Consider the following 25946-nt stretch of genomic DNA (forward strand, 5'->3'; position numbering starts at 1 on the left):
AGGGGAGGTGCTCGTGCCGAAGGGAAGAGAGGGAAGAGGAAAGGATCCAAGTCCTCTAAGGGCAGAGTCTGACTGCCCGCAACTTCAGACAGCAGTAGGTGCCAGACTCAAGAACTTCTGGCAAGCCTGGGAGAAGAGAGGCGCAGATCAACAATCTGTGAGGTTGCTCAGAGAGGGGTACAAAATCCCTTTTGTACGCAAACCCCCTCTAGCGACGTCCCCCATCGATCTCTCTCCCAGGTACAGAGAGGAAGAAAAGAGACAAGCCCTGAAACTGGAAGTGTCTCTTTTGCTAGAGAAGGGAGCGGTGGTCAAAGTCTCGGACCTTCAATCACCGGGGTTTTACAACCGTCTCTTCCTAGTATCAAAGAAGACAGGAGGTTGGAGACCGGTGCTAGACGTCAGTGCTCTGAATGTCTTTGTCACAAAGACGAAGTTCTCCATGGAGACCACAAAGTCAGTCCTAGCAGCGGTCAGAAAGGAAGACTGGATGGTCTCTCTAGACCTAAGGGACGCCTACTTCCACATCCCCATTCACTCAGACTCCCAACCTTTTCTGAGATTCGTCTTCGAAGATGTGGTGTACCAGTTTCGGGCCCTGTGCTTTGGCCTAAGCACAGCTCCTCTCGTGTTTATGAGGCTTATGAGGAATGTGGCGAAATTCCTCCACTTATCGGACATCCGAGCCTCCCTTTATTTGGACGACTGGCTTCTCAGAGCCTCTTCCAGTCGTCGCTGTCTGAAGGATCTCAATTGGACTAGATCTGACCAAGGAATTGGGACTCCTAGTCAATTTGGAAAAGTCGCAGCTGGTCCCATCCCAAACTATTCTGTATTTAGGGATGGAGATTCACAGTCAAGCTTTTCGGGCTTTTCCGTCGGCCCCCAGAATAGATCAAGCCCTGCTCTCCATCCAGAAGATGCTGAAGAAAGAACGCTGCTCAGTCAGGCTGTGGATGAGTCTGGTAGGGACGCTGTCATCCCTGGAGCAATTTGTCTCACTAGGAAGGCTTCACCTCCGTCCTCTTCAATTCCATCTGGCTTTTCACTGGAAAAAGGACAAGACGCTAGAGGCGGTCTCGATCCCGATTTCCGAAAAGATAAAGTCTTGTCTGACTTGGTGGAAGGACAATATCAGCCTACGAGAGGGTCTTCCCCTGGCAGTTCAGATACCCAACCACGTTCTCTTCTCGGACGCATCGGACTTGGGCTGGGGCGCGACGCTGGACGGTCGGGAATGCTCAGGTCTGTGGAACTCGAGTCAGAGGAGCATGCATATCAACAGCAAGGAGCTTTTGGCGGTTCATCTGGCCTTGAGAAGCTTCGAGTATCTCCTTCGAGGCAAAGTGGTGGAAGTAAACTCGGACAACACCACGGCCTTGGCGTTCATCTCCAAACAGGGAGGTACCCACTCACTGACGTTGTACGAGATCGCAAGGGACCTGCTCATCTGGTCAAAAGATCGAGGCATCTCCCTAGTAACGAGGTTCATCCAGGGCGACTTGAACGTCCTAACAGATTGTCTCAGTCGGAAAGGTCAAGTAATTCCAACCGAATGGACCCTCCACAAGGATGTGTGCAAGAGACTTTGGGCGACTTGGGGTCAACCCACCATAGATCTCTTTGCAACCTCGCTGACCAAGAGGCTTCCTATCTATTGCTCTCCAGTCCCGGACCCAGCAGCAATACATATAGATGCCTTCCTCCTAGATTGGTCACATCTGGATCTTTACGCATTCCCACCATTCAAGATTGTCAACAAGGTACTGCAGAAATTCGCCTCTCACGAAGGGACAAGGTTGACGTTAGTTGCTCCCCTCTAGCCCGCGAGAGAATGGTTCACCGAGGTACTTCGATGGTTAGTAGACGTTCCCAGAAGTGTTCCTCTAAGAGTAGACCTTCTACGTCAGCCACACGTAAAGAAGGTACACCAAAGCCTCCACGCTCTTCGTCTGACTGCCTTCAGACTATCGAAAGACTCTCGAGAGCTAGAGGCTTTTCGAAGGAGGCAGCCAGTGCGATTGCTAGAGCAAGGAGAGCTTCTACCATTAGAGTCTACCAATCGAAGTGGGAAGTCTTCCGAGACTGGTGCAAATCAGTTTCCGTATCCTCGACCAGTACCTCTGTAGCCCAAATAGCTGATTTTCTCTTATACCTGAGAAAAGGGCGATCCCTTTCAGCTCCCACTATCAAGGGCTACAGAAGCATGTTGGCCTCGGTCTTCTGGCATAGAGGCTTAGATGTTTCCAACAATAAAGATCTGCAAGACCTCCTTAAGTCTTTCGAGACCACTAAGGAGCGTCGTTTGGCTACTCCTGGGTGGAATTTAGACGTGGTCCTAAGATTCCTCATGTCAGACAGGTTTGAGCCTTTACAGTCAGCCTCCCTGAAAGATCTCACTCTTAAGACTCTTTTCCTGGTATGCTTAGCCTCGGCTAAAAGAGTCAGTGAGATTCATGCCTTCAGCAAGAACATCGGGTTTTCGTCAGAAAAAGCTACTTGTTCTCTGCAACTTGGTTTCCTAGCCAAAAATGAGCTACCTTCTCGTCCTTGGCCTAAATCTTTCGATATTCCTAGCTTATCGGAGATCGTAGGCAATGAACTAGAAAGAGTCTTATGCCCTGTTAGAGCTCTTAAGTTCTACTTAGCTCGTACTAAACCTTTACGAGGCCAATCTGAAGCGTTATGGTGTTCGGTTAAGAAACCATCCTTGCCTATGTCAAAGAATGCTTTGTCATATTTTATCAGATTGTTAATACGAGAAGCTCATTCACACTTAAGTGAGGAAGACCGATCTTTGCTTAAGGTTAAGACGCACGAGGTTAGAGCTGTAGCAACTTCCGTGGCCTTTAAGCAAAATAGATCTCTGCAAAGTATCATGGACGCAACCTATTGGAGAAGCAAGTCAGTGTTCGCGTCATTTTACTTGAAAGATGTCCAGTCTCTTTACGAGAACTGCTACACACTGGGACCATTCGTAGCAGCGAGTGCAGTAGTGGGTGAGGGCTCAACCACTACAATTCCCTAATTCCATATCCTTTTAATCTGTCTCTTGAAATGTTTTAATGTTGTTTTTATGGGTTGTCCGGAAGGCTAAGAAGCCTTTCGCATCCTGGTTGATTTGGCGGGTGGTCAAAGTCATTTCTTGAGAGCGCCCAGATTAGGGGTTTGATGAGGTCCTGTTGTATGGGTTGCAGCCCTTGATACTTCAGCTCCTAGGGGTCTGTCAGCATCCTAAGAGGATCGCTGGGCTCCGTAAGGAAGACGTACTTACAAGGCAGAGTAATCGTCTAAGTCGACTTCCTTACCAGGTACCTATTTATTTTGGTTTTGTTATATTGATAACTGTCAAGATGAAATAAAAAACTCTTAGCTTATACGATGTAAACATATTTAACTCTGGTCTCTACCCACCTCCTTGGGTGTGAATCAGCTATTATATATTCACCGGCTAAGTTAAATATTTAAAAATGATATTTTAATTATAAAATAAATTTTTGAATATACTTACCCGGTGAATATATAAATTAAACGACCCTCCCTTCCTCCCCAATAGAGACGCAGTGGGATGAGAAGAAATTGAGTCTTTGTTTACATCGAGAGTGGTATCTGGCCGACAGTTGGCGCTGGTGGGCACACCCGCAACCTGTATAGCGATCGCTGGCGAGTTTTTACTGTATGTGTCTGTCGAGCAACAGAGTTGCAGCTATTATATATTCACCGGGTAAGTATATTCAAAAATTTATTTTATAATTAAAATATCATTTTTCAGTAAATACCTGAGGTTTGTGACCTGTCATACTACTAGGTTAGGTTAGGTGGGTTTGTTAGGTTCTGTGCCCTTTTTGTAGTTTTTATATATTGAGTAAAACTTATATGGAAAAATTATTTAAAATACGTATGAAAATATCTATCATTGCTATCGTTAGTAATGTCATCGTGCCGTTGGTAACTCTGTGTACCATTCGTCAACGTTTGTAACACTGTATATCATTGGTAACGTTGCTAATGTTATCGTTCGCAGTACATTCGTAAGGGAAGTGACACTGTTGAACAAGTGCTTATATTTAAATATTTTAACACAACATATATGTCAACAGTAATTATATTTAACCATTTTAACAGAAAATATATGTTTTCCTGTAGGAAATAACATGATTTAACCAGTTTTCACATTCATTTTATCCGTAATAACAGAAACCAATTCGGCAACTTAAAGTTAGTCAAATTGGTTGATCTGTTTGTTTGCGGTTGAAATGAAGGTCAAATTTGGTTAAATCACGTTATTTACTATAGGAAAACATATATTTTCTGTTCGAAATCACACCTTGTAATACAATACAAATTCACCCCTAATCTAACCAAGACGCCAGTGTCCTTAACTTCATCCCCCCTTACCCACCTGTAGAATGTTGCATTTTTATGAATTGAATAATATAGAATATTTAAATGGGTGACTATATGGGGTACTGTGTAGGTAGTTGGGCCACCATATTTTTGTCCGCCAGAATACTCCCCCACTTGCTAATGTGAGTAGCGCAACATGTAAAGCCTCCCAGAATAGAGGAGCAACAAGAAAGTTTTTATTTGTGAGTGAAGCGAGCCACTGTGGAGGTAAGACCAGGAGGCCTAAGTGAATAATTAGTTCATTGACCAACATGTACATGAATACATTTATTAGTGTGGGTGACAATGTACACAGATAGGAAGGATCCTTACTTTCCATGCCAGTGGCAGGCCTGGTGACTTACTGATCTACATATGTACCAGTGTTGGTTATCAAGATTAAAATTCAGACATGTTTTATGTAATCCCAACTACCTACAGTACAAGTACAATATTACACCCTTGTGAAGTCTGTAGATTGTTGGGACATATCCTGTAATTGTGCAAAACACTATTTGTTCCGTTACTGCACACAAACCAGCTCTATTTATAGGGGTATTACTTTCAGCGAAGCTGAAAGACTAGCCATTAGATTTTTAGCGAGGGTTAACTACTCGCCTGCTAGTTAGCGGGGATTGGTGGTTAGAAACTACCTCTCCCACTCGCACGTGGGCTGTGAGCCTCACTCTGCTTTTGGCTCAGTTGGAGATCGGTTGGTACTACTCTTCCCCTCACCATTTCTGACTTGCCATTATTAGTATTTTTTGCGTTTTCTTTACAGTGTGTGTGCATCTTCTTGCCATCAGTATGCAGACCTGCCCAGGACCTGAGGGTCGCTCTTGCGGGACTTTTATGTCCTCTGTGGACACTGATCCTCACCGATTATATCCCGCATGTAGAGGGCAGCGGAGTGATAGTGATAACACTTGCTCTGAATGTTGGGAGTGATCTGCCTCCTATTGGGAAAGGCGCCGACGGAAGAAGGCTAAAAGGGATTCGTCGCCTTTGGGGTCTTTCTCGAAGTCAAAGAAATCCATAGCGGCTGCTTCCGGCCCCCTACCTTCCTCCGAAGCTCCTGTTCGGCGGGCTTTCTCCGGAAAACTGTTGAATGGTAGTGCAGGTCAATTAACACCAGGAAAGCTTCTGTTCTCGAGAGATGGTGCCGCTTCCCCAAGCGAAGCGGCCCCACCTGTTACCTCGGGGAAGTCCTCGCTCTCCTGATGTTTTTTAGGTGTGGCTGTCCTTTGGGATTCTCTGGCCCTCCTTTGAAGAAGGCTCTGCTGCAGCTCCTTCAACTGGATGCTGAGAGGAAACGTTCTTCCTCCTCGGAGATGGATCCATTGGCCTTGCTTAGTGTTGATCTTTGTGACCTTGAGGAGTCTTAAACAGTTTCAGTTCAGTTCTGTCGTGGGTGAAGGGATTCGCCTTTCCATCGGCACCTTGGTTTTCTTCTTTATTCTAATTCTTTTATTTTCTTCTCTTTTTTTTCCACATTTGATAAATATATTCTTTTCTCTATTCCTTCTTTCTTAAACAGCACGTTTCCTATTATCTTCTTTTCTTCTTCGTGCGGCTGTTGTAATTACACTATTTTTCTTCTCTCGTCGCTGAGGTCTGGACAGTCAAGAAAGAAATGGGCAAGGTCTTCAGTAACTGCCCCACATAGCTTGCATTCTACCTTACCTCCTACTTCATGTCTTTTTCTATCATTTAATTTCAAACAGTTGGCCCTAGCTCTATACATAATAATAGAATCAGGTTTGTTATCATAAAACATTTCTTCTTCTATTTGACCTTTTCCTTGTTTGTATATTTCTAAACTATTATTCTCTTTTATCTCATCCCTCCACTTTTTACCATCTACTTCTCTAATCTTGGCCTTGAGCTCGTCTCTTCCCATTCTCCTAAAGGTTCTATCGTTCATTTCCATATCTTTCATCCATTTCCTAGTCTCTTTCATCCACCTGTTATTTTCATTTTCTTTCATTTCTTCCAGAATTTTCTTCAGCAAATCATTTCTCCCCTCTTCTATCCCTTTCACAAACCTTAGCCTTCCTCCTGCTATCCTAGTTTTCTGCGGTCCCACCTGTTGATTCCGGCCTTGCCTCTTCTACTGCTTCTGCTGCCGTTACCGAGGTCTACTTTCCCGCCCCCCCCCCCCCCTCACCGATCATCCTTCGGGGGTGGAATAAATTCCGAGGCCAGTCTCCTGCTTGTAGTCACCTCTCATTTGCGAGGGAGAACCATCCTGCTGGTCAGCCCTCCCCTGGGGAGGCTCGTCCTCGCAGGCAACAAACTCTTAGTTCGTGGCCCTCCTCACCGCCGCCGGCTCCTCTGACGAAGAGACGTCTGTTTGGCTCTTCGTCATCTGGTTCCCAACCTTTGTCATTGGACTCTCTTCAGACTCGCTGTTCGCTAATCTTGCGGCGTTTGCAAGTCCAATACTCCTTGCTGACTGCTCGCTAACGAACTGCAGTTCATGGTTCGCAAACTGTTTCCAGTTGCCCAGTTCCTCATCATCTACCAGCTGTTCGCCAACGGCTCATCGCTCCCCAACGATTCGCTGTTCTACAACAGTACATTACGCCATTCACCGATGATTCTCCATTTTCCAGTGTCTCACCATGCACCAGCACACCATCGGCTTTCAATTGCCAGTCAATCTCCGTCGAATAGTCGTTTGGCAGCAAATCGCCAATCTCTTAGGAGATCGGAAACCAATCAACAGTCTCAGACACCATATAATCAACAAGCAAGGAGCCATGGTGGAAGTCTCATGTACATTCGTCGAGATGTTCCCCAAATACCCCTATCTATTCGTACACCCCTGCAGGCAGTGGTTGTACAAATTGATGTAGGGAGAAAATATACAATATACACTGAGCTGAACCTTGGACGGTCTCTATGCTCCGAGCAGGATACCATGTCCACTTCACTATCTCTCTTCCTCATTTGGCTCTTTACCCAGTGATGTTACGTTCCTGTACGAAGTGATCAGTAAAGGAACAGGCACTTCAGGGCCAAGTCCAGGCCATGCTAGAGAAGGATGCTTTCCAAGAGGTCCTAGATAGGCCTCCAGGCTTTTTCAGTCTACTCTTTCTTGTAGGAAAGGTGTCTGGAGGCTGGTGACCAGTCATCAAACTCTCCTCCCTGAGTCATCAAACTCTCCTCCCTGAACTGAACAAGTTTGTTCAACAAACTTCGTTAAGGATGGAAACAGAAGACATGGTCAGATAGGCTATAAGACCCATGGACTTCATGATAATGGTGGATTTAAAAGATACTTCCAGATCCCAATTCATCCATCATCAAGGACCTAAGAATCATCCTAAACGATTGATTATACCAGTTCAAAGTGCTATGTTTTACCCTGTCCACAGCACCTCAGGGTGTTCTCCCTAGTGTCAACCTGGGCACCCAAGAACAGCATTCATCTATTTAGATATAGACACGACTGGCTGATACTAGCAGACTCAATAGTGACCCTTCTCTGACATTGAGACCAGCCTTATCGAGTTTTGCCACAATCTTGGGATTATGGTAAATTGCTAGAAGTCCTTCCTGCAACCATCAGTAAAACTGTGTGATGCAGGCTTTTCAAACTGGTGTGGAAAACCATCAGACGACCATCACAGCCACAACCTGCAAGACGTAACCCACAGGAACCTGGATACCTAGGTCCTGTGGTGGCAGCACAACATATGGTTTAAGAGGGTAGACTCTTCCAGGGATTAACCTGGGATGAACAGTAGAGTGACTGGCCTCTCTCCTTTCATCTTTCCCCTCTTGGGGCACAGCACCCTTGGAACTCGGCCATCTGCAGGTAAAAACCTTATGACTTGTAGCCTGAAATATAATATGTATTTGTTACGTCCCCTTCTTCCTTGTGAGGGCCAGGTTAAGTGTGGAGTTCAACTCCAAATATTTCTTACCTGGTCAAATCACAGTGCCTATTTCACACACAATCACAGCAATTGCCCAGGTGGTTACCTCTCTCACACATTCTGAAAGTTAGTGAGGTGTCAGCGTGTGAGTCTTCATTGTAAGGAGTGGAAGGGTTTGTATTCATCTCGGAATAGATGTCAAATTTGGAAATAATTTGTATTTTCCCTAACTATACAAACCTTGAGCTCTTTACACATGCCTGTCCTGTCATCACCCAACCCCCGAGAAAGTCCTGCCTGCAATTAAAAAGTGAAGGCATTTCACCAGTGTATTTGTGTGTGAGTGGGGTGGTTGGTCTACCCTTCTGCTAACTAGCGGTGGGTAGTTATACCTTATTAAAATGTTTTTGGGCTTGTTTCAGCATTCGCCAAAATAATATCCACTGTACTGAGCTCAAACTCTGTATAGTTGGGAAAAATACAAATTATTTACAAATTTATCATTTCAGGGAAATCATTCATAAATACAAGATGTAGATGATAAAACTGCTTTAATCGGATTTAAGTTTTGTATCCATATGGCTCAGAATAAAAAGAAAAAAGCCTAGTAAATAATGGTAAAACTCTCATTTCTCTTTCAGGCGGGACTTTTACAAGATCTTGGGAGTACCTCGGGATGCAAGTGTTAACCAGATAAAAAAGGCGTACCGCCGTTTAGCCAAAGAATACCATCCCGATAAAAATAAAGATGATCCAGAAGCGGAGGATAAGTTTAAGGATCTTGGAGCAGCTTATGAAGTCTTAGTAGATGATGATAAAAGACAAAAATATGACAGGTATGTCTTTTCTTATTGTTACTTAACCCTTATTTTGTGCCCATACAACAGTTGTTCCGTAACTGAAATACAAACCACGCTATTTACATGGGGTGATTACTTTGGTGTAGCTGAATGACGAGCCATAAGAATTTTAACGAGGGTTTACTACCCCTCCGCTAGTCAGCGGGGGGGTAGGGAGGGGTAGCTAGCTAACCCCCCCCCCCTCTCACACACACCGGTGAATGCTTCACTCTACTTTTGGCTCGGGAAGAGAACAGACCTGTCTGCCTTTTGGCTCGGGAAAAGAACAGACCTGTCTGCGCTCTCCCTTGTTTTAATCTGTTTTTTGCTTTTTCTCTTTCGCAGTGTGTTTGAAGTTGGCCTCTACTGATAATGCGTACTTGCCCTGGACTTCCTGGCCGCCCTTATGCGACCTTTATGTCGACGGTCGACACTGATACCCACACCTTATGTCCTCACTGTAGGGGCCAGCAGTGTGATAGTGACAATGTAGTAACAGATTTAACTAAACATGACTAACATCCTTTTCCTAAACAATACACAATTCAGTTTGTAATCTGTTCCTACTAGACTATAATAGTACCTCAGGTTGAGTTTAATTTGCATTGGAAACAAAATTACGACTTAAAGTATCTGTATTCTACAATTTCTCCTATCAGCAATAATTGAAATTCACTCTGCATTCTTCACATCCATACATTAATTTGTGTCACTAAATACAAACTTTCACTCTTTATTAGGGAATATATTTTCGATGATGCTGGAAGACTAGCCATAAGACTTTTAGAGAGATATATCTAGGAGGATTAATACTACTGGAGATGCCCTGACTCACAGTGCTTACCTGAACCCCTGAAGTCAGGTTCAAGTCAGGTTTCCCAATCAGACTGTCAGTTCTAACTCCTCCATTGACTAGTAAAAAAGGTCTTGGAACCAAAGTTATCTACGGAACTAGTGTTATTGTTAACCATTTACTGTCTCTTTTATACATTATCTTTATGATACCTTTTGGATAAAATTCTTAAACATTTTATGACTCAGATTATTAATAATTTTTAATTTCGAGAACAATAACTTCGAAAATCCATACACGAATCAATCACTTACTATTCTGGAAGATGGTTTAAACAGGATTTGATTGAGCCCATGATAACAGACAGCTGCCTGTCCTTAGGAAAAAATCAGTAATAACAGTTGTGAGAATATCACAAGCTATGTTCAATGTAATCCATAGAGGGATATGAAGTGTAACGAATTTACCGAAGTTTAATATTCATTTTTTTTTTTTTTTTTTTTTTTTTTTCTCTCAAATAAAGCAGCACAAGGAGGAACCATCACTAATAAAAAGAACAAGAAAATAGTTGCTGTCTATAAACAAAGGTCTGAATAGAATCGACTCTTTTAAGTTCCAGTACGCTGTTGGAGATTAACTTGGTAATTGAGAACTGTCAGTTTGATAGTCTGACTGGTAAAGCCTGGCTTCAACTAATCCCAGGTCAGGGCATTTCCAGTAATTTTTCCTTTAAGAGGTATATCTACCCCACCACTAGTTAGGGGGGGGGGGCGGTTAGGGGTTAGTATCGGCAACCCTGCTCTCTCACGCACGCACACACCCACCCTCGTTATTTTTTCTTTTGGCTCGGTGGAGAGTGGAAGTTTCTCTCCACCACCCACCCTTTTCTTGATTGGCCTTTGACTAATTTGTTCTGTTAGCTTTTATTTATTTTCCTTAGATGTGTGTGTTGTTGAGAAACGACGTAGTGTCGGGTTTTTCCTCAAGGGCGTAGAAATGTTTTCTTACAATCTCTTTTCCTTGGGGATGTGCCTTCACTGTCTTAAAAAAGATATTGCTTGCACTCTGCGAGTTTGACGTCGGGAAGCGGCCTACCCAGAGCTCGACTTCGGTCTTTTTCCTCTTCGCTGATGACGACGCACTCCCTCATTCTGCGTGGGCCGCTGGAGGAGAGAGTGCAAAGTCTGAAGCATCTTCCTGCACCTCTCAGAGGACACCTTTCCTATTCGTGGGTTAGGTTTTCTTCTGCACTGACGACGACGCACTCCCTCGTTCTGTGATGGCATCCGGCAGAGGGAGTGTAAAGTCCGAAGCATGTTCCTGCTCCTCCCAGAGACTCAGAAGATTTCACACCGAAAGAATCTCTATGGCTTGTTCCTGTGAAAGTTGCGGTTCCTGCCCCATCACCACCTTCATCGCTTTTGCTTGCGGTAGTTCCTGATCATCATGCTGACGAGGGCCCTCTCCCTCATTCTGAGCTTGCTTAACTGGCGGAGGGATGGCAAAGTCCGAAGCTTGTTCCTGCTTCTTTCGATCTCTTTACAACTCTTAAAACAAACACGGCTGACGTTGAGCTGGATTAAACGTGGAGAGAGAGAGAGAGATTTTGATTCATTGATTGATTTACAAACAATTTCAGATATATATATATATATATGGATTGATTGATTTACAAACAATTTCAGACTGCGAACGGCCTCTCGGTCCCCATTGTGCTTGTTGGTCGAGGACTGTCTGTATAACTATACTAGGTTACACAAGGAAATTTGTTATCAACTGCAAACAGAGGAGGACAACTTGCAGAGTAGTTTAGATGCTGTTACCCAAGAGAGGGGAAGATTAAAGGAAGAGCCAGTCATTCTTATCATTCAACCCAGACTTGATCCTGGGCAACCTCTGCCCTCTACTATCTGCTACTTGTTCATCAAGGAGCTTGAGGTGTTTAAACCACTTGTTATGCAGCCACCACAGGACCAATGGAGAATTTCTCCATGTTCCTGTGGGTCATGTCCTGCAGTTAGTGGGCAGTGAAGGTCGTTTGACGAGTCCACACACTGGCTTGAAGAACCTACGTTACAGAGTAGGTCTTTTTAAACGCTAGGGACGCACTAATGCCTTTGTCATAAGCTCTAGGTCTCCTTGTCTGCAGAGAAGGATCAGGATTCAAGACCGGGTCTATGACCTTGGGAATCAACACTTGAGATCGCTTTTATGTGATCTTTCTCTTGACCTTCCTTGCTGACGTAGGGCGGTTTCACTCAGGCTAGATCCTGCAGTTCTTTTTGAGGTACCACCTCAAGGCTCTCACTGGATAAAGTAGCAGTTGATTCGGGTCATCGGTTGCACACTGACAAATGAGACGAAGGTCAAGAAGCTCTGGGTTGGCCATACTGTCTATTCACGGATCAACATTGGCAGGGTCACAGATTTTTAGGTTTTTCTATAGATAAATTATCTTCTAAATAATTGAGAAAATTTTGTACATTTGCAAAATGTTTTTCTTTCATTTCAGTACATAAATAACAGATCGTAACATTTTTCGTTTTAATCTCATGTTTGTTTATTTACAATTAATTTTATATCAGTAAGTACATTTTCAACTTAAAAAAGCACAATGACCATTACTCTATTGCATGTACTGTGTGAACACACAATGCTACTACGCATATCAAACTTTACTGTAGCGATATACTGTATTTTTCTTTCATTTTGGTAAATACAGTAACAGATTGTAACATATTTTTTCCTTTTAATCTCATGATTATTTATTGACCATGAATTTTACAGCTATAAGCACTGTACAGAACATTTTCAAGTTAAGAAACACAATGAACAGAACTGTATTGTATGTATGAACGTACAATTCTACTACACATCTCAAACACAATACATTTAGTGAATAAGTAACATCGTAACACATTTTTTTTTTCATTTTAATCTCATGATTGATCATTTTTTAACAGCTAAGTTGAAATCCTACTCATATTGAAAGACTGTATAGTTAAAAAGATGAAATTACTTTAAAGTTTTTTAGATTTTTATACACAGTACATGCCTGCCTTCATCTTATATTGTGGTGAAGTGAATCTTATGTAGTTGATGCTTTTTTGATGGCCAGTTACTGGTAATTACTGTTCATACTGTCATATTTGTGGTTAACCAATGTTCTCAAATTAATATTTATGCCATTGTGTCATAGTGGCTTTATCTTAGCCTTCAACTGTCTTCTGTGTTAAGTCTTATCTGTGTTTAAGGGTATACATATACTCAGCACATTTCCTTTATTCCCATATATATATTGTTTGCCTTATTTTTAGCATAATTATTGTAGCTAGAATGATTAATTGTCTTCTATAATGTTGCTATATATACTCATTGACTTTTCAAATGTTTCAGGTGTGGTGAAGAATGTGTGGCCAAAGAAGATGGCTTTGGTGGCATGGATCCGTTCGCAAGTTTCTTTGGAGATTTTGGCTTTGGTTTTGGGGGTGGTCCCCAGAGAGAGCGAGAAGTACCTAAAGGCGGTGACATAACGATGCAGATGTTTGTAACTCTAGAGGAGTTGTACGTTGGAAACTTTGTTGAGGTATGGTTGGTTTGATTTTCTTTTCAAGAATCTCGTCTTTATGATAAATGATATTTTTATGATTGATTTTGACCCTTTACACTCTTTGATATTGTACAATGAATAAGGAAAATACTGAACGGTCAGTTGGGAAAGTATTGATTGCCATATTTAGTTGCACTTTTACATAACAGCTCTCGCACCAAATGGTGCTCTCAGTATTTATGTTTGTACCGGCACTATATACAAAACTCTTCACTCTTTACATTTGAGATTATTTTGGCAACGTCCCTGATTGGTGAACGCCAGACTTGGGTCCTATTGTCCCGCTCAAACTCTAGTTTCTTTGGTCGCTGCAACCTCACCATCCTTGTGTTCTAAGGATGGGGGGTTTGAGGGACCTTATTGGTTTATCTGCTGAGTCATCAGCAGCCATTGCCTGGCCCTTATTGTTTCTAGCCTGAGTGAAGAGGGGGCTTGGGTGCTGATCATATGTATATATGGTCAGTCTCTAGAGCATTGTCCTGCTCGATAGGGCAATGTCACTGTCCCTTACCTCTGTCATTTATGAGCTGTTAGACATTTAAAAGACCTTGTAGCGAGGTATAACTACCACCCGCTGATTAGCTGGGGTGGAAGAGGAGTAGACTAGACACCCAGCTCACACACTTACCGGTGAAAAGCCGTCCTTTTTTATTTTGGATGAGGAGGGAATAGCCATTCCGTCTTTTCCATTTACTCTTAATAAAATTGCATTTTTAAACTTTTGTAGGGAGTGGTCTTCCTCCTAATGGGGGTTAGGGGGACAGTGGAGTAAGCTTCTACTCCATCGTTTTGTTCTCTATTTAACGTCTCTACTCATTGAGATTCCTCCGGAGAACGAGGACGAATGAGTAGAGCAATAATCAACTGGCCCCTGACTGCCCTTATGTACGGACACCATCGCTTCCCCTAACAAAGCAACCGCACCCTCCACTGTGGGGAGTCTCTCGTTGCCGCTTGTAGCAACTCCTGCCTTCTGTCGGGTGTTTATGGTCTCCCCGTTTAAGGAATGGCTTATGAGGGTGCCACAGTTAGTGGCAAGGGGAGCACACAGCTGCCTCCCAAGTAGTTGACCACTGTCTTCCCCTCTGAGACTGAAGGTAATTCACTTACTGTATAGTTCTTGTGCCCTTGGCTGCAGCACTGCATCTGCTCACCTTCATTCCTGCAACGCCGGTGTGGGAACAAGGGCAGCTGCAGACTGGTTTCCCTCAGGATTACTAGTTGGGTGATCCTCTCGAGGAGAACTCAAAAAATTGACTACAGTCACTTTTCACACAGCTTATCTCGTGAGCAATATAACTTTTGTGGTATTGCCGGAGATGTTGATGCCTGCCAACCGCTTGCAGTCGCCACCTCTCCCGTTGACGTGTCTTGTAGGCTATAACCCTTATTATTATTATTATTATTATTATTATTATTATTATTATTATTATTATTATTACTAAGCTACAACCCTAGTTGGAAAAGAAGTATGTTATAACTCCAAGGGATCCAACAGGGAAAAATAGCCCATTGCAGAAAGGAAAAAAGGAAGAAAAGTATAAGAGAAGTAATGAACAATTAAAGTAAAGTATTTTAAGAACAGTAACAAAATTAAAATAGGTCTTAAAAATATAAACTATAAAAACTTCCAAAAAAAAAAAGGAAAAAAAAAATATAGAATAGTGTGGTCGATTGTATCTTCAAGCACGAAAACTCTAACTCAGGAAAGTGGAAGACCATGGCACAGAGGCTATGGCACTACCCAATACTAGAGAATAATGGTGTGATTTTGGACTGTCCTTTTCCTAGAGGAGCTGCTTACTGTAGGTAAATAGTCTCTTTTTACCTCTACCAAAACAATACACTGAAAATTACAGTGCAGTTGTTAACCCCTTGAGTTAAGAGAAATTGTTTGGTAATTGCAGTGTTGTCAGGTGTACAAGGACAGGAGAATGTGTAAAGAATAGGTCAAACTATTCGGTGTATGTGTAGGCAAAGGAAAAATGAGCCGTAGCCAGAGGGAAGAATCCAATGTACTACTGTCTGGCTAGTAAAAGGACATCCACTAACACTAGCGGTTGCCATCTCTACCATCCTGTCCTCAGGGTACAACGAGTCCCGTGAGCAATATTCCTTTTGGGTCATTGCTGCTGATGGTGATGCATGCCGACCGCTTACAGTCGCCACCTCTCCTGTCGAATAGTCTTGTAGGCCATAACCTTCTGGGGTTATGGCTGCATAAGGAGATGCTTGCCGACAGCTTACGGCCACTGCCTCTCACCATCGTGACGTAGATGATTGCTGAATCATGACGCATCATAATAAATCTACAGAAACTTCACTTTTTCAAGTTTGACATACGTCCAAATAGACTTATGACACATCTTTTGGTCCCTATCTCTGTTAGAAGTCGATGACTACCTGTACACACACACTCATATATATATATATAATATATATATATATATATATATATATATATATATATATATATATATATATATAAATACACATGTGTGCACACACATATATGTTGGTGGAGTCCTATTAAATGAATTTCCAGTGACCAGTGGAGTACTCCAAGGAAATGTGTTGTCACCTATGTTGTTTATCCTCCTCATGAATTTGTTGGGGATGGTCAAAAAGGATTGGTCTGGATTGTCAACAAGATATTAGTGGACCTAGAGTATGCTGATGAGGCTGTTCTTATTAGGAAAATGCCACAGGACTTGTAAAGCTCGCTCACCAGAATGCATGAAATATCACATAAGGTTGTGCTCAAGATAAATAGAAGCAAGACAGAGATGATAATGGAATATGCAATGGAAGTTAAAATATTTGAAAGAAAAAGGGTTAATGGGGTGGAATCATTTAGATGTTTAGGAACCATATCATCTAATACAGGGTCTCTAGATTTGGAGTTTAATGAAAGATTGAAAAGCAAATTAGACAATAGCTGGGTAAAATTTGATCGAATCGCCTAAAATTACATATTAAAATCAAGCTTTAGTGAGATTGGTGTTACTGTATGGACATGAGTCGTGGTATGACAATGAAACAATATCCAATAGATTTTGTAGATTTGAGAACAAAGCTCTCTGAAGAATATTGGGAGTTGAATGGCAGGACAGGATTAGAAATGAAACTATAAGAGATATTAATTAAGGGGTATATGTTGATAAGATCATGGTTAGGGGCAGATGGAGATGGTTTGGGCATTCTCTTCGCACTCCCGAAGTAAGATTAGTACACTAAACTTTCAAATGGGCTCTGCACGGAGCACTAGAAGAGTTGGAAGACCCAGGCCTATGAAGTCTATGAAGCGTGAAGTAGATGATGAATGGAGAAGTATTGATTTAAAAGTTCAAGATAGAGATGACTGATGAGGTCTAGCCGAGGCCTTTCGCGTCAATAGGAGTCGGAGGAGATGAGATATATATATATATATATATATATATATATATATATATATATATATATATATATATATATATATATAAATATATATAAAAAGGAATTAGAAATGATTGGTATACCTTAATATGGTGAAAGGGTTTGCACATCTTTTTGATCAGCAGAGCTGTACTAGTCAGGTCAACCCATAATATGTTGGTTTTCTATGAGCGATCAGACAAAAATCTCCCACCTTCACCAATCCATAATTAGCCAGCGTGGTGATGAAAACTGGCCAAACCTGAGATGTGAATGGACATGTCTGAGGCCTTAGTCCTGCAGTGGAGTAGAAACTGCTGTATTTTTTGTTGTGTGTCTATGTATGTATGTATATATATATATATATATATATATATATATATATATATATATATATATATATATATATATATATATATATATATATATGTGTGTGTGTGTGTATAATTTGAGATTTATAGAAAATTTATGATCTTTTATCTTGGCCAGTTATGTTTATCATGTGTCAAAGGCATTTCTGATATGTTATCCTTGTGCTGTGTGTAGTATTTTTTATTTATGACTCATGTCTTTTTAAGGTGTTCCATTTAGCATTTATGTTCCATTGCAGATGATGCGAAATAAACCAGTGGCCAGATCAGCCTCAGGTACCCGAAAGTGCAACTGTCGCCAAGAAATGGTGACCCGACAGCTTGGGCCTGGTCGTTTCCAAATGACTCAACAGCAAGTTTGTGATGAATGTCCAAATGTCAAGTGAGTTGAAATGTGTTCAGTTTTAAATTTTGTTTCTAATAGTGTAGAGTCTCAAATCATGTGCTGAGCAGGGAGTCTTATATATCAACATTTGTAGTCTTTTCAAATGTCCCCCAGATCTTGCACTCTGCTGGTCAATGTTAAAAAGACAACATGAAAAATATCTTGATTGGCTAATGCAGGTAATCTTTAGAGCTTACAGTCTTGTGACAGATTAGAGAGGCAACACAGTTTTAAAGTTCAAGTCCATGAGATCAATGAGGTATTTACTAAACTAGCGTCCAGATTTGACTTGGAAGTAACTTCATTTTAAACGAGGGTACCTGGCAATGTCAGGCTTCGTGTGCAAAGTTTTAATGAAAGGTTTCAACTTTTATGTGGTCGGGTACATACAGCATTTGTTATAAATCGGCCTATGTTATTTTAACTGCAATCCGTTATACCTACTTTAAGGGGACGGTTACCTGATGCAACGTCTTCAATACCTGCTATCAAAGGCATCATCTTCCACTAAACCTCTTCTCTCCAAATTATCTTTCACCTTATATCATATAATTTTCTGCCTCCCTCTCAGTCTTCTTCCACTAACATGTTCTTCCCAAGCCTTCCTCACTTCTTCCTCTAACATGTTCTTCCCAAGCCTTCCTCACTTCTTCCTCACCATCCATCCTTAACAAATGCCCACACCATCTCAGTTGTGACATTCATATCTCCTTTGTAATTTTTTCTTCACCTTCCATTCTTATTTCATAATTTTCCCATCTTTCAGGCAGTGATATCCCAATAATCCACCCCAGGATTGTCATCTCTGTCCTCTCAAGCCTTGCTTCCTCTTGTCTTACGAGTCCATGTTTCCAATCCATACATTAAAACTAGTAGTATTGCTGTGCTATAAACATTACTTGTAGCTTGATTGGCATTTTATCACATTCTGTACCACTATTGCTACCTCCTTCCATTTTGCCTTGGCTGCTTTTATCCTATTCTGAACTTAGGAAGGGGGGAAACTTGAGGGGATGTAGATAGGCCAAAGCACAGTACTATGAACTGGAAAACCCTCTCTCGAAAGGGAAGCCATAGGTACTTCCTCGACGCAGGATGAAAGGGGACCTGAAATTAGGTGTCTTTCAGGTTTATGGTCAGGAGATAGTCTTTTCCTGATGGCCTGGAGAACTGGGATTGGGGTCTCCATTTTGAACCTTGTGTGTAAAATAGAAGGGTTCTAGAGTGATAGGTCTATGATGGGTCCCCAACCTTTTGTCAGTTTCTCTACCAGGAATAGATTGCTGTGGAAACCTGGAAAGTTGTCTGAGACTTCCTCCACTGCTTCTTTGCTTAGAAACTTGGAGGACTGTAAAAGGGAGGAGGAGTTGACTATGTCCGAGTTCCTTAGGACCAAAGCGTCTCTAGGGAACAGCTGTTTAGAGTATTTGGCTAAGACAGCGTCACGCCCCATAAGAACGCACTTTTCCCAAAAGACGACGTTCTGATGGAGAAATTCCCTGGCTTTTGCACCAGATCTAGATAGTTCCCTGAACTGTTCATGCACATGTTCATTCTTGGGGTCTCCTGATACTGCAAAACAAGAGTGTCTCTGGACCAGCAGTCTATCCATGAACATGTTAATACAGCTGACATAGCTGTTACCTCCATGTAAGCTAGTTCAGGCCCTGAAATCCTGGTGGGGAGATTAGGTAATCTTAACAAAGGTACTAATGGGCCCAAGTTAGCCACATCAGCATCAATGGGTACAGGACTGAAAGGTGCCAGAGTGAACGTAAATTATCTCTGGCATGACAGAGGTAATGGAGGAAGCTTGGAAGATCTGCTCACCTTCAGTGAGTCTTCTGCTGCGGAGACTTGTATTCAGAAACTCAAGTGTGTCCTTAGTCTGATTCAAGAGAGCCACGTCAAACCTGAGTCTGGGTCTTAAAGACTGCGGAAATGTAGCGTCGGTAGAGCACCATCTGTTATCGGTCTGCGCAAGGGCAGGCTCATCTAACCCCTCAAATGGTGGATGAGGCTCGTAATCTAGATAAAATGCGAGGCTTCAGAGCTAGGTACCAGGCCTTAAAGGAGAGGTACATCAGCAGAGCTTGTAATCGCACATACATTGAGGCTCTCCGGAGAGTTGTGATAATAATATCAAGATGAGATAGTTATGTTTTAACGGTCGCATAGCTCTTAACTCTTCCTTGAACGTCCTTCTTTTCCATTGAGTCATTCCTATTGTAGTGGAAAAAGGCAGCCGAGAAGGAGTGGGAGGAATCCAGTTCCCTTTAGTCATAAGAATGTTCACCTCTTGCACCTGAGGGGGAAGCGGAAGACTTGAAGTCTCACAAAGCTCGATTTACGAGACGAGAGAGTTCTCAGCACTGCCATCTAGAACGCCTACGGTGAGAACCACATCTACGTCATCTGCCACTACTTTCATCTATGTCAGATACTGAGTGATCATTGTGGGAAAGGGGGAAACTTTCTGCACCCCTTCTCCACATTCTGTACCTGCAAAGAATTATCTGAAAAAGAATGATGTTCCGTAGAACGTGTATCATTATCATCATGAAAATTGGACCGAGTGCTAGTGTGAGGTTTATCCTGACAATTAGAGAGTTTATCAGTGTAAGACACAGGGTTCTTATTAGCATGGAGTAAGGTTTTATCATGATGCTACCTAGCGGAAAGTTTATAAAACTCTGGGGAACTCTGAACTGATGTGAGGAAGCTCTACCACGCCCTCTACTACCTGGTGGGCGTATGGTCACATCAACTCGGGCATCACTTTGACGCAGAGGAATACTTTCATGGCCTGCTCAAGCTACGGAGGGGTAGTCTCATGCGCAGACAAGGCAATGCGCACAGTGACGTCCTCACGTTAAGGCATAGCGGCACATTCAGACTTGTTAATCTGAGCATTTGGCTTAGCTGTATTCTTTGATAAAATTCTTGGTAAAGCAGGGATAGTTACACCCAACTTGAAGCATTTTTCAGCAATCTGACAGCCTTCATAATAAAGAGATGACAAATCCCTTGATTCGTTCTGGAAACTCATTGAGGAGTTCCCTGCCGAGGACCCCTAGTTGCATGAAGCAGGCCTTGCTTGTTATTTTGTGCTGGATATTGATAATTTGGGACTTTCAATAAGGCTGCCTCAGTTCGGGGGTAAATGACAGCCTCAACTCTAAGGTCCCTCCAGGAATGAATAGATATTTTCACTGATATGATGGGAGACACTTCTAAAGGGGGCATCTTTTCTGCATAATCTGATATAGACCTCCACTCAACGCACTCTTAAGGGGGGGGGGGGGGGGAGATCTAGACAATAAAGAATAATCTGGGACAGTTGCATCTAAAGGATCAGTCTCAGGGAGCACAGCGGCCATACCCAGGGGATCCGCAATAAGAACAGGTACAATCTCGTACTGCACATTATTAGCACCAGGTGGTAAAATGTTTACAAAATTATGGCCGTCTTCAACCATGACTGAAGCCTCTTGAGGGCCTCTGACGCGAAGAACTAGAAGAGGAGATAACACTTGCCGCCGAACCCAGCTTACTCTAATTCTCATTGCTAGCAGAAGGAAAAGGAGGGGATCGTTGGAACGATCTCGCTTAGATGGTTTTCAACAGCGAGAATGATATCTTGCCCACCGGGAGGACATCCACTCCCTACAATACTCGCATGGAGATTCCACCAAACACGTTACCTCTACATGATGGATAAACCAGGTAAGGATCCACTTCTACCCGGCTCATAAATGTACCATAGGGGCGACCATCTTGGCCAGGGCAAGAACGCATCGAATTTGACATTATGTCGAAAAACACACTTTTAATTCGCAAATAATGAAAGTACGCAAGTGCCAAAGAATGTAAAGGCACAAAAGAGAAGCATTATAAAGGTATTGAGTAGGCGATGCGGTTGTCTGAAAGCAGAAGAGAAGGAACGCACGTCCAACCTCCTTCCCGGCCAGAAGCTTTGCGAGTGAGCTCTTAGATACAAACGTAGCACGTCATGCACATCAGTGGCCAGCAACACAGCATGACGTAATTATCGATTTTTTTTATTGTCTGGTTGTAAAAGATGAAAATAGAAGTAACCCCATATAAATGACTTAGAAGTATGTATTCACATAGGAATAAATAGGTTATCATAGAATGAGTGCATGTGCAGTATATACAATGGTGACAAATCTCATATTTAGCTAATTAGGGGGAATTCTAGGGGTCGTAGTGAAGGGGTTAAGGAATCTAGGTTTGATGAGTTTTTGTATAGTGAACGGTCGTGCTTTTCATTACATATGTTTCACTTTAAAGCAGCCTAGAATGTACAGTATAAATTTATACTAGTCATTTCAAACATGCTAATTTCTATACAGTACTATTGTTATAGAGAGAGAGAAAAAAAAACAATTTTACTTTCTTTAGGATTATTGCTGTGTAACTGACATTTTCTCATATGTAGCTCCAGTACCTCTACACTCTATTTGACTCTCTATTTTTGTGTTTTGGGGCATTGTCTCTTGGATTTACTTTGGTAACCTTGTAGAGAAAGTTATATTCATATCACATTTGACATCCACATTACATTTTAAGTTTGCATAAGTAAGACTTCCTCAGTTCTAAACACATTGTAAAGTGTGAGAATTTTTTTTAATATGGTTACAATAAGCAACATCACTGTTATACCTTGGGGAAGAAAGGAAAGGAAGGACTCATTTTAGGAGTAATCGTTCCTGCATCCTTGTATAAGAAACCTGGAGCTCTAACCTACACACACATATTTTCCAAATCTCACCTCTGCTCTTCCCTGTAGGGATTTGAGTTGTTATTATTATTAATTGCTAAGCTACAACCCTAGTTGGAAAAGCAGGATGCTATAAGCCCAGGGGCCCCGACAGGGAAAATATCATAGTAAGGAAAAGAAACTGGGTAAAATAAATTATTTTCAGAACAATAACATTGAAATAAATATCTCCCATATGAACTATAAAAACTTTAACACCACAAGAGAAAGAGAAACAAGATAGAATAGTGTGACCGAGTGTACCTTCAAGCAAGAGAACTCTAATCCAAGACAGTAGAAGACCATGGTACAAAGGCTATGGCAATATCCAAGACTAGAGAACAATGGTTTGATTTTGGAGTGCCTTTCTCTTAGAAGAGCTGCTTACCATAGTTAGTCTCTCTTCTACCCTTACCAAAGGAAAATATATAAAGAATAAGCCAGACTATTCAATGTTTGTGTAGGCAAAGGGAAAATGAACCGTAACGAGAGAGAAGGATTCAATGTAGTACTGTCTGGCCAGTCAAAGGACCCCATAACTCCGTAGCTGTAGTATCTCAATGGGTAGCCGGTGCCCTGGCCAGCCTACTACCTACTACCACTGACAGTTGTCAGTGTATCTCAGGTGATGCTCTATAGGTATTACTTAAAGGTGTCTTCAGTGTCCCTTTGACATTTACCTGCATATACTTTTTATGCTACTCCTAAGCGGGGTTTACACGGTCGAACCCGGTTGTCGAACCTGCTTGTCAAACTCAAAGGTTTGTGTACAATGAAGCCCTGTTCACAAAAGTCAGGCGAGAACAGACTTTTTTCGAACTGTTTGACAAACGTGTTCGACAACACATTCGAACATCACTTCAAACACTTGTCTGTTGAACATATGGTTCGACCGTGTAAGCCCACTTTTAGACCTCTATTCTTGCTTCCATCATTCCATCTTTCTGTCCAACCTCTCATAACTTTGATTTCATATTGTAAATTATGGATTTTTTCCCATTTGTACATGGGTATAGAATGACCTCCTATAGTCAATTCTTTTTAGTGAGGCAGATTTGCACCGACTCACAGGGGTGCCCTTTTAGCTCGGAAAAGATTCCTGATCGCTGATTGGTTGGACAAGATAATTCTAACCAATCAGATAGCAGGAAACTTTTCCGAGCTAAAAGGGCACCGCTGCGAGTCGGTGCAAATGTTCCTCATTAAAAAAAAAATTATTATAGTCCCCTGTACCAGGTTTTGAGACAAAGTCATAATCGCCTTTGCTCTTGAAATGCAATGCGTGCTTGTCCTAAATCAGGGCTTATTCTGCCCATCACTGCTTCCTTTTGATTAGAGCTTTATAGACTGGATTGCCCTGAATCTTGACAGAATTATTTATCACTTTTTTTTTTTTTTTTTTTTTTTTTTTTTTTTTTTTTTTTTTTTTTTTAAAGACTTTCTTGACCTGGGATTTGCCCTCACCAAAGACTAAAGAATACTTTTATAAATAAAGGATCTCAAGCATCATTGTTAAAAACCATTTTGTTTCGGGATGACTGGGACTTTCCTTTTCTCTGGAAGCCTGACTAATGGAAGTGGTTAGACTTGAAACATTTTATTCCAAAAATTACAAATATAGATTACAAAATTTTTATTCCTGATCACAACAGCAAGTTTGCTGTGTTTTCTCCTTATAATGACTTCAGCCATCACTGTGATCTTAATTTTACATACATACATACATATACCAAGGCATTTCCCCCAATTTTGGGGGGTAGCCGACATCAACAATGAAACAAAAACAAAAAGGGAACCTCTACTCTCTACGTTCCTCCCAGCCTGACAAGGGACTCAACCGAGTTCAGCTGGTGCTGCTAGGGTGCCACAGCTTACCCTCCCCTGTTATCCACCACAGATGAAGCTTCATAATGCTGAATCCCCTACTGCTGCTACCTCCGCGGTTATCTGAAGCACTGGAGGAAGCAGCAGGGCCTACCAGAACTGCGTCACAATCGCTCGCCATTCATTCCTATTTCTAGCACGCTTTCTTGCCTCTCTCACATTTATCCTCCTGTCACCCAGAGCTTTCTTCACTCCATCCATCCACCCAAACCTTGGCCTTCCTCTTGTACTTCTCCCATCAACTCTTGCATTCATCACCTTCTTTAGCAGACAGCCATTTTCCATTCTCTCAACATGGCCAAACCACCTCAACACATTCATATCCACTCTAGCTGCTAACTCATTTCTTACACCCGTTCTCACTCTCACCACTTCGTTCCTAACCCCATCTACTCGAGATACACCAGCCATACTCCATAGACACTTCATCTTAATTATAATGATAATATAAAGAAGTTTGTAAGAGATTTTCTTTTACTCATGTGCAGGATTTTTTTTTCTGTGCTTGGTCAAGTTACAATGTTTTCAATAATTTGTTTGTAATTTTGCTATCATTTGCAGTGGTATCCAGATATTTTGATAGGTTGTACACCAGTTTAGAAATGTAGCCATTATGAAAGCTTTAGAGAATATAAATGGAATCATAATTGTAATTCTTTAAAGTCAAAGTCAAGAAATAAAAATAGCAAATTATCAAATTTCTTTGTAGAGACCACAGTAAGTAGATTATATTAAAAATTTGATAGGTGGGCATTATCATTTACTATTAATTATGTTATTTGCCTGACTAATTTTTATCATTTAAGAACCTATTTCACTGTAAAAAATGTGTAAGTACAGTAGTTTTTTTTTTTTTTTTACTCATCTGACCAGGCTTTTATATCATTGCCACATTATTGATTTTTGTTCCTATCAAAGCATACCCTGAAATTCTTCAAGTATAGAAATGAATGAAGAAGAATTATATTAAAGCATGTTAGGTTCATTTCAAGGTGTTTGGAAGTGTAAAGTTATGATGATAATAATAGCATTCATCTTTTGAAGCAAATTCTAAGAAGAGATGTGATGCTCAGTACTCTTAAGTTATGATTGTGTAATTATTACTGTATGTTATAATCAATTAAATTCTTTTTACAGGCTTGTTAACGAAGAGAAGACACTTGAGTTTGAAATTGAACCTGGAATGGTTGACGGACAGGAGCATCGTTTTATCGGTGAAGGAGAACCTCACATTGATGGGGACCCTGGTGATCTTATCATTATTATAAAGACTCAGCCTCATGATAGGTAAGAAAGTTAATTGTGTAACCATTTTTCATTGTAGTCCCTTGAAAGGAAAGATATGGAAGTTATCTATATAACCACTTTCTTTTACACCCCTTGAAGGGAAGGGTAAGGAATTTTATGTAACTACGTAGCTTTTATGCCCCTTGAGAGGAAAGGTAAGGAAGTTTAATTGTGTAACCACTTTTCTTGTGGTACTTTGAAAGGAAAAATAAGGAAGTTATGTAACCACTTTAATTGTAGTCCCCTGAAAGGAAAGCCAAGGAAGTTTTTTTCTGTGTAACTCCCTGTAAAGAAGTTAAGTGATTTAGCT

General features: G+C 41.6%; 1 protein-coding gene across 1 annotated transcript in view; it reads left to right on the plus strand.

Moving 5' to 3' along the window:
* LOC137637033 (dnaJ homolog shv-like) overlaps positions 1-25946 on the plus strand; it is a 49968-nt gene that overhangs the window by 6046 nt on the left and 17976 nt on the right. Inside the window, exons 2-5 of the mRNA XM_068369345.1 lie at positions 8912-9106; positions 13299-13488; positions 17537-17679; positions 25487-25636. Coding sequence (XP_068225446.1) covers positions 8912-9106; positions 13299-13488; positions 17537-17679; positions 25487-25636 — 678 coding nt within the window. The remainder of the gene's footprint in view (positions 1-8911; positions 9107-13298; positions 13489-17536; positions 17680-25486; positions 25637-25946) is intronic.

Source organism: Palaemon carinicauda, unplaced genomic scaffold, assembly GCF_036898095.1.
Source record: "Palaemon carinicauda isolate YSFRI2023 unplaced genomic scaffold, ASM3689809v2 scaffold5, whole genome shotgun sequence".
In the NCBI taxonomy this organism is placed as follows: domain Eukaryota; kingdom Metazoa; phylum Arthropoda; class Malacostraca; order Decapoda; family Palaemonidae; genus Palaemon; species Palaemon carinicauda.